The following is a 10,191-nucleotide window of genomic DNA, read 5'->3' as shown; positions in this document are numbered from 1 at the left end:
ATGAATTATCATCATCTTCAGGCGCAAATTAGACGATGATGATAATTCATTGAAACCCGGGTCGCGCTCTGATAAAAAATAAGTGGTATAAGTAACTGTGTATATCCAGGAAAACATATAATGGAATACCACAAATTAAATCAAGATTTAGTGAATTTTGTTAGTAAATATGTATTCTTTTGAAGTTACTACTGAACGTCCCCACGATACCCTAGATGAATTGAGTTCAGTCGAAGTTAGTATAGAAAACAACAACTTTTACTGAAACTCAACTTGAGCTTGCGATCTGAGCAAACGAGGTAAAGTGAGGACATAAGATTGAGTCATAATCTCAAAAACGGACCTTGGAATGGAAAACAAAAAGACGCACATAAAAACTAATTCACTCACCTATCACATCAGCCTAAAGTTCGGTTTATAGAAAAAAAATAGTAATACATTTAAATTAGAACTTTTTGTCGGTGGAAAAGTGAATTCGTATACCTGCCCGTTCGTAGTACATGTGCAAAGAGCTGAAGAGAAGAGAGGGGGATATTGCGTGCCGAAATGAGCCTCTGGTGAGTGTAGCAGCGATACGCAAGGGTTGTATTTGAGAGAAGGGTTCGTTGAGAGGGAACTCTAGGGGGTGTAAGGAAGGGTAGTCGGGAGGGGACTGCGAAAATCACGGTTGCCATTTCATTCTTTGTGTGTGGGGTTGAATGCACACACTACCCTACTAGCCGCCTTAATAAGTGTGTGGTGAGGGATGTTTGAAACCCCCGGCCGTCTAAAAAAAAGGAAAAATGAAGTAAAAGGAGATGCGCGTACTGAGTCACACCTTGCTAGTGTGGCGTATTCCGAGGTGAGCTCTACCCTCATCTATCCAAACCAACCGTCGGAGGGAATCGCTGAGCGTGTGGTACTCTGTGTAAAACAGGAAATTTACGCCGTAATGAAAGCAGAAACGTAAGGTGATGTCCAAATTTGTTAATTTCTGCCATCTCCGTTTCTAATTTACGTTGATGCTTCCGAAGGGAATTGAAGCCTCTGTGAGAAATGAACTTTTCAAGACCGAAAGCAGAAAAAGCAAGAGTTGAAATTCATAGGAGACTAGGGAATAAATTCTGGGGAATTGTGATATTTCTTGAATATTTATTAATCATATATCTTGTAGTCGCTCTGGTGTTCGGTATCTATTGTTGATTATTGGATTTATGAACAAATAACCTGGTTGGCTTAAATTTTATTAGTTGTTTGTCTAATTGTATAAACATCGGGTTATTCTTATTATTAAGCTTAAACGGTAAGTCAGCGCACTTTATATTCTCTATTCTCTCGTCCAAGGTTTTGCCTATGTATTTAATCCTAGTCAGAGTCGAGGTAATGAATAGGTAATGGCTAAGTTATTTTTAATTCATTACTTAAATCATGATTCAATTAATAAGCGAAACGTTGATGCAAGGAAGCAATTAATTGTACAGACCAATCCTCCATAAGAATAACGTGATATAATAATATTGGTCAAGAATTTACCCTACTATAAATGATTTACAAAATACACTAAAGCCCTAATGATGCGCGAGTAAATATTGCGAAACGTTCGCGAGAGGATTTGTTTATTTCAGCACAAAGAATAAATTACAAAAATGTTTATCTTATTAATACTTAAGTTTCGAAATCAGGTTTTTTACAGACACTTAGAAGAGTACGCTATATTCTCCGTCTCAATAAAAATTCCCTCATCTCACATCAGTCGCGTGCAGGTAAGCTCGATGGAGGTTGGAAAGCCCGTAAATCTTGTTGGACAGTGCAGTTGTTGTCAGTCGCAGAAGTGGGTTAATGATTGGGATTTGTGGTTGTCGAGAAATACATTGTCTCTCTGTTAGGCGCCCGACGTCCGTCTGTCCGTCTCAGATCCGTCTGTCAGCCTTGTGTTTAATGTTTGGCCACTGTTGAGGGAACCATTCGGCAGGCCACGAATATTACATTAGAGGATTCTCAAGTCCGCCGCTTGAACTGTTGTCGCTCCGCGCGCATTAAAATTAGATTTCAAAATCGCCACTAGCGGCGCTTCCAATCATCGATATCCACTTTTCACGAGGCAATACCTACACACCTAATTGAGACAATATATCATATAAACCACAAGTTGAACGCACCCGAGACGATTTTCAATCAAGAAAAGACCACTTCCACTGCGGTTCATGGCGAAAGTCACACTGAACGAGATACCGCTGCCTACTGGCGTCGCCGCATAAAATGCGCGCGAAACGGCAACATATGTAACGCCTAACCACCATGTTCTCGGACCTCCCTCGATGGAGCCCCCTTAGGGCACCTAGTGAGAAAAGGACCATTGTAGAGGGGGAGGTTGGACTTCTAGGATCAATTCACCGTTAACCCTACAGAAGTAGTCTATGCGACTGATATAAGTGGTGCCTGTGGTCTCGTAGTGATGTGTGTTAGGTTTTAGGTTTAAAAATAATTTCATTAGCCTATAATAGGGTAATCTCAACTTACGTTAAATTAAAAGGTGAGAAATTTACTTACAACTGATTTTCAACTAGAAATGTAGCAGTTAGAGAAACAATGTAATGATTTCCAGTCTCTGTTTATTAATATTCAACCATTTTTAATAAACATTATATAGAAAATTGCTACGTAGAGTAGGGCGGATCGCAAAAATCGATTTTTTTCAAATCCATCTGGCCCAATGAAAAAAAGTTGTGGGACCGATCAAAAATAAGGCCTGAAAAATTTGAGACCTCTACGTGAACCCCTGACCCTCGCTCAAATGCGATTTAGGGGGGGAAGGTCAAAATTCGAAAAATATAAAATTTTATGATCATTTCCTATAGATTTTGCCGAGTTACTGCCCTTTGAGGGCAAAAATTTCGTGCATTTTGACGTATCTGCCATCGTTTAGCCACAAAATGCCTAATTTGAGTCCGCGCCCGCGAAGAAAATATTACAACGCCCGCGCAGCGTCGCGGATACAAGAGCTGCTAGCCGATCCCGTCCCCTCCCCGCTCGCTTCTCCCCCTCCCATGCCTCGAATGCAGCAAAATTCATCTCGCGCGTGCTGCTAGGAGGGCGTTTATCTTTGATAATATAAATCGGAAGATGGTAGAAGGTAAAAACGGTGCGTAGTGAGACGACTTGTCCCTTATTTGGAGCCTCGTCGGCGTTAAACAAATCGATGTTACCAACTTATAGAGAAGTGATGAAATATTTTTAGATCTGCGAACGCAGGAAAGGAGCCTGCGGTCTATGAAGACGCCTCTCGAGCGGCTATAAGGTGTGGGAACTTAGGATATACACTTCTATTCCGGTATTGTCCGACAGCTGTGTCTAAATGGATTTTTTCATCTTGGTAATAATATTTATGATGAAAAAGCAGAAGGCATAGGAAAGTCTCAAGGAAGCAGATTACCCATGGGACTCCGTGTTATAACGTTTTAATATGCCCCTAGTGGGCAAGTCCCACACCATTAATAGCAAGTTAGAGAATTAATTAAGGTGAGCATATAGCAATCCAATTTACAAATCAAAGTTACAGTTTTATTTTAGTTTTTCTAACATTCCAGAAAACACGTCAACAATTCTATTTTTGCTTGCCTTAAAAGCTATCAGTATATCAACACAAATTATAGTTCATGTCTTAAAAATTTCTTGATACGAAGTGCTGCGCGTTTACGAGTGCGAGAAGAAAGAAAGACCGGCCATAAACATTGCAGGGGTCTCGCGCATTCTTTCATTTTATTCCTTGATTAAAGCTTTCGCGACTCATGACGAGTAAAAACAGTAAAGTAACATGCGGGTGTGTGCCGCATGGTATAACGGTTTTCGTCCCGACGTGTAGTGCGAAAATCGGCGCAGAAAAGTTGATTTGCCTTTAGCGGGATTCGAACCCGTATCTGTCGATTTTCGATCGAGTACTTTATTCGGTTAAGCTACCGAAGTGTCTTTCCCCTCTTTTGAATTTTTTTGTGGACTATATTGGACAAGATGCTAGTGCCAGTGTACTTATATCCGACGTTTCGTGACCGGCTGCTGGTCACTTCTTCAAGGGAATGATATTTTAATAGCTTTAGTCAAGGAATAAAATGGATGCGCGATACCCCTGCAATGTTTATGGCCCGTCTATCTTTCTTCTCGCACTCGTAAACGCGCAGCAGTTCGTATCAAGAAATTTTTGAGGCATTATAACTTTAATTTGTGCTGATATACTGATAGCTGTCAACAAGCAAAAATAGTATAGCTTCTTCAAAGGGAGTGATATTTTCCTTTGAAGAAGTGACCAGCAGTCGGTCACGACACGTCGGGGCAAAATCCGATGTACCACATGGCTTACACCCATATGCCACTTTTTAATCTTTCATTTTATAATTCACGTACTGGCAGAGTCCAAGGAAAGTTGAGGGTACTGAGAGATCCCCGAGGCCGTGGGCCCAGGGCTGGGGCTTCCCACCCGCTTTCTCTGGCCAGTCCGCTCCTGCATGGAAGAGTAACTTGGTGAGGCGGGCAAGGAGGAATGGAGTGGCATTTGGGACGAATGGTCAGGGACAGGGTTCGCCTCGTGGTGGAAAGGGAATTTGGGTGGCTTTCCGTCGGAGTAAGGGGTGAGGGGGTTGGTGCTGGACCAAATTAGAATGGAAATAGATTGCGCCCTCTGCTGTGTGTGCATCCTTCTCTCCAGTCCCACATTCTTCCCTTGCCTCCATCGTGTCTTGACCGCGAATTCCTCCCTCAGCCACCCTCTTCGCTCCCTTCCCACACCATACCACTCTTCCGCACTTGCTCCAAGGGATCGCTGCTGGAGTTGGAAACCTACACTAACTTATCAGAGTTTTAATCATTATTTTCGCGGCATTGCCAGTTTTAATTATCCTAGGCGTTTCCAAACGAGTTACTTGGATAAAAAAGTACTCCTGCTCTATAAACTACTTCATTTTAACACTAAATTAATAATGAAAATTTGAAGCTGTCTTCTTGTATTTCGAGTGATTTCCAGGGTGGTGAGATTTTATTTGTTTTTGTTTACTTTGAGTTTTCACGACCCTTTGGCCGGAATGAAAAATTTTACGGTGTCTATAAAATGAAATTTCATGGGTATTTAATTTCAAAATAATATTTTGAAACTAAGTATACCATGGAAATTAGAAATTTTCTTCCCTTATTTTGCCCTTGTTATCTCCTGTTAGTTATAATTTCACTCAGGCATGTTTAAATCACATATCTAAATCTTTATCCTCTTCTTATAGTCTTCCCCGTCGCCCCGGAAACGCTATCACTTATTCCCACTACCTCGTGAGTTCTCTCTCTTTGAAACATACAAACTCCTCCGCAAATTGCGTATTGTTTTCTATCCTTCTCATTCTTCCACTTCCGTGGATTGAGTTGTATTGCCAGTTTTTTATTTTCCTAAACATTTCCCCCATTAGTCGGATAGAAAAACTATTGTTTTCGACTGGGATAATAACTTAATTTTGAAACTTAATAACCCTAATAGCTGAAAATGTAGCGTATTAATTTTTTATGGCGTATTTTATTTTTTGCTTACTAAATTACAATGGTTTGCTCCGGGGTCTCCTGCGCATTCTAGGTCATCCATCTCATATTTTGAGTACCCTTCCGGCATTGGCAGCTCCTATTTTTCCAGACTCATGGAAAAAAGTATTCCTGTGGCCAATGCCTATGATCCGTTATTTTAATTTAGTTCTCACCTTTTTAACTTTTATCATATTCTTAGCATCTATTTATATCGAAAGTACTGAAGCCCAAGTGAGTTGAGTTGAAATTAGTTTCTTAAACACGAACTTTATCTCAACTTGAGTCTTAGATCTGAGCCACCGAAGTAAAGTGAGGAATTTGGTTGAGTCAGGTTATGATGTATGATCCATAGTATTGTAAAAAATATTTTTCCTATTTTTTTCACGCCGGATTGCTGCGTTATCTCCCGCTCTTTATTTCCATTGGCGCGGATTCGAGATTTGGACGTATTTGGTTCTGAGATAGTCAGTGTTAACTTCATTGGAATAGCAAGCGTATTCAATGATAAGGAGCTGAAGCTATTCTGAAATGCGCCAAACAGTTATATTCATGAATCTTCGGAAGATGATATCATGAAGAATATTATCAGGAGTTTTTCATGGGGACAAGATTCACTTATTTGACTTTTATGTTTTTTGCACTTTTCCATGTACCTACTCCGTTTTTAAGTCATAATTTCTTAGCCAACATTTATGCCTTTGGTAATAGAAAAAAGATTTATTATCAATATAATGCTTTTGTTTCGCTGGATAGATTTTATTTTTAATCTCGATTCATCAGTTGAGCCTGTAAAAAGTAATAAAAATGAATTTGATAGAAATTATATATCTTGTAGGCCTTCAATCCGCCTGCCAACTAGATTTCCCTGAAAGAATATTAGGCTCCGTTTTATACTTATAACCATTTTTAGTGTGCTCTCTTATTATAATATATCCTGTATATTCTTTTCATAATCATTTATTGAAATTAAATAAGCCAGTCCGTGCTGGGAGGCTCTCTCTTATCTTCTTTAAAGCATTTAAATGAGGAATAAAGAGACGTGTGGTTTTCCCCTCACCCCCCTCGAAGAAAAATCGCATAAGTCGTTAAGGAAAATCAAACTGGATTGCATCGAAAGTTTTCAAAAATTTTTCTTAAAACCCATGGAAAAAGATATTAGTATAATACATGTAACTAAATTAATTTTTTCAAGCAAATAATTTAAAAATACTAATAATGCGCTGATATAATTTTCTTAAATTTTGGTTTCATTCCTTTTTCCCCCCTAGTTTTGATTCTGGGTACGCCCTTGTACGAGGTTCGTTCAATTAGTAAAGCCCCACATTAAAAAAAAAGCCATTGATAGACATAGATCAATTTTCTTGTTGGTGCTTCACATGTGATTTTTTTCTCTGCGCCGGTGAAGTTTGGCACCGTTTCAGTAGATGGAAGAACCGTAGTACAGCGTCAAAATTGCGTATACATGTGACTCGCATTAAAAGCAGCGTTCTGTTATTACTTTATTGTGTGTAGAAAAACAAACATGGTGAAAATCCATAAACATTTGTGTGCAGTGTATGGTGATACTGTATTTGGTAGGAGTACAGTTTGGTGGTAGGTATGGAAAGTTATAGCCTCAGCATATGCAGGAAAGGAGCTCCATGATGAGCCACGCTCGTCTTACAAAACAAGAACTTTCATAGCCATGGAATACATGCTCCCCACAAATGTTGGCGCTCGGCCGTAGAACGTAATGAAGACTGCGTAAAAAATAGAATATGGACAAGACATGTTGATGCATATTGTTGCCAAATTCTGACTCTTAAAAATGAATATGCTCTGATTAAAAATATGGGACATTATTTACTGAACGAACCTCGTAATTTCGCTTAGTGTTGCAAATGCTATTCCCAAATGGTTAAATTCGCCCGGAACGGTGTTACGGCACATATCAAAGGAAATTTGGTTGAATTTTATAATTCAGTGTTGCGAATTGAAGAAGATTATAATGAGGAAAATATTGTACGATACTTTAGAAAAGTTTTTCCTTAGTCAATTCCGACTCAAGACAGTGTGCGAAAGTTTAAGCGAATGGTTGAATTAAAGTTGATACGATTTGTCTTCGTTTATGACGACAGTATATATGAATGTTTTTCAAAATTTCAACGATTTTTTAGTGTTTGGTAATTCGTAATATAATTCGTTGCTACGAAGTGAAAAATGTTATGTTGAAGAAATCATTGAAAATTGGGAGTGTATTTCATATTCAATTCCGACTTTAGACAGTTTCTTTAAGCGAATTGGTGGAAATAAATTTATACTATTTGTCTTAAATTGTGGAAGGCGTATATAACATAGTTTTTAACCCATGACAACCCACTGTTGATCCTTAGTAGCAACAGAAATGTATACATTTTCATCTCCATTCGGGAAAGATTTAAACTGCGTGTTCTTTTTTTGTTGTAAAGTTAATTGGAGGAACATGTAGCTGCCACATCGTTTTTAATAATTGTGAAAACATTTTTCCTCATAGTAACTTCAAAATAAGTTTTTTTTAATCTGAGTTTTTTGGGGGACGGCTTATATTTTAAAACAAATGTGTGGAATAAATTTGTGGGTATGCGTTACGGTACCTAAAATTTAATGAATCAAGCTCTGCTTTTCCCGTGTTTTGGAAGCCAATTACCTCTCAGTCGGCCTCTCCCCCATTTGCGGCGAGAGTCGCCCGCAGACATACGAAGCACACCTTTCACGCGAATACCGCACCTCCATCTCACTCTCTCCCAGCTCTGCTTTCGCTGACAATTGTTTATCGCTTCCTGCCTTCCAAACCCTCACATCTTCCTCTACAAACACACTCATTTGGGGATGGTGCCCCGTCACCCAAGTCCGTTTTGCACCTCTAGCAGCGGTCTTCCTCAGACAACGCAAGATCTAAGGCTATATGTCTTCCTCCGCCGAGCGGAATAGTCCCATGCATACAGCTCCCATGACCCTCATCCGCGACAATCGCAAACGGAAGCAATGAACGACGGGGCGAACAGATCGCACCTTCAAGGGTCGACGCGAAATAATGACGTTGGGTTTGGAGGACCTCGCTTATTCTCCGGGCCGTGGTTGTGATGTGTCACCGGGCGAGGGTTGAAGCGGTGAACGTGCTAAAGGAGGCCTTGGCGGTCACCGATTGTGTGGGGGAAAGGAGTGATGGGTTGAGTGGTCATTGCGCAAAAGGGTGGCTATTAAAATAGATTTGATTCAGATTCTACTGATGCTGTATCGGCTTACTTCGATGGTTAGAAGGAAGATTGCCCAATAAAGTTGATTTATTATTATTGTGGTCTTCTTTCTTTGAATTCTCTGTTGTGCAAGAAGAGGAATGTCTTTCCTCTCGCTACAGATTTTAAGGTCATTTCTGTCTCATAAAAAAACTGTTTTCCATTGAAAGCCTTTGCCTGCAATTTATGTATGCACATTAAATATCAAAATTTTGAACCATTTTTCATTGATTTTCTCTTTTGTTAGCTTGTCTATCTTTTGCTGTGATTGTAAAGGAAAAGCAAAGATGTAACGAACTAGTGGGAAAAATATTTTTTCCTGTTAATACCGGCTGATAGTTAACCCACTATTTAAGGTCCTCCTAACTTCTGTTTTTGTTCGTATGATTGTTTCAATTATCATTCATTAGAGTGTAAGATTCACATTTCAAATCATTTTTTGAAAGCGATGAATAACTTTTTGAATTAACAAAATATGTTTTTCCAATTCACCTAATTTAAACGGTCATTAAGATGAAGGAATAGCAATGTTATTCAAGAAAGATTTAGTGAAAGGCTTGTTGACTGTCGTGTTAAAGGTTTTGAATTCAAAGGAAAGATTATTAGTAACGTTTGTAATTAGAGGCAGGGAATTTTTAAGGCTCAAGGAAGGTGTGATAATGAAGACCAGAGGGTTTACGGTATCAATGGCTTCATCTGTGTGCAGGGCTCTTTCTTAAGAATCTATCTTAACTGATGTGCTTCCGATAGTAATAATAAGTAGTTAATTTGGGCGTGTCACATTTTGAAACCAAATATAAATAACAAATGGGTACTATTGATTTATTGTGATAATCAACTATCAATAAATGATACATTACTTATTGATATCAATTATCTTATTTATTGATACGTGATTTGAAAATGTACCTATTCGATCTTTAAAAGTGACGCGTTGACATTTGGAAATTCATTGAGCTGAGGATCTAGAGGACTTCGTTGGCACAAGCCGCCAAGAAAGTACGAATTTCCCGTAATTCTCACCAGACCCCACTCCCATAGACACACTCACTGCTACCTTAGTCACCACCAACCCTTCAAAAGTCAAACCCACCTACGGTCTGCCATCCCACCTATTCCTTTCCTCTCCTATCCCCACCTAGCAGTGTCATCCCCTTCCACCTATCTTCTTCCTCCTCCGTAACGTGGAACGAATATAAGAACCAAACCAATGATACGACCCTTTATATCTGACGATGACGCCGCTGCGTCAAAACTAGGCATGACTTTAAATAAATTGGTGAAACGAAATAAAGTTTTTCCATTTCATTATTAAAATGAATTTCCACAGAGTTGAGACTGAGACGATAGAGGTAAGAAAGTACGATATCAATGAATAACTACATGTATTTGAGCATTTCAAATA

The 10,191-nt window shown here is 39.2% G+C and overlaps 1 protein-coding gene across 1 annotated transcript in view; it reads right to left on the bottom strand.

Annotated features, from left to right (window-relative positions):
- Positions 1-4,369: 4,369 nt before the first annotated feature.
- Positions 4,370-10,191, bottom strand: part of LOC124165903 — a 33,125-nt gene continuing 27,303 nt past the window's right edge. Inside the window, exon 4 of the mRNA XM_046543442.1 lies at positions 4,370-4,795. Within this exon, the coding sequence (XP_046399398.1) occupies positions 4,370-4,795 (426 nt within the window). The remainder of the gene's footprint in view (positions 4,796-10,191) is intronic.

Source organism: Ischnura elegans, chromosome 9 (genome assembly GCF_921293095.1).
Source record: "Ischnura elegans chromosome 9, ioIscEleg1.1, whole genome shotgun sequence".
Lineage (NCBI taxonomy): Eukaryota > Metazoa > Arthropoda > Insecta > Odonata > Coenagrionidae > Ischnura > Ischnura elegans.
This window is presented reverse-complemented; position numbering and strand designations above follow the sequence as displayed.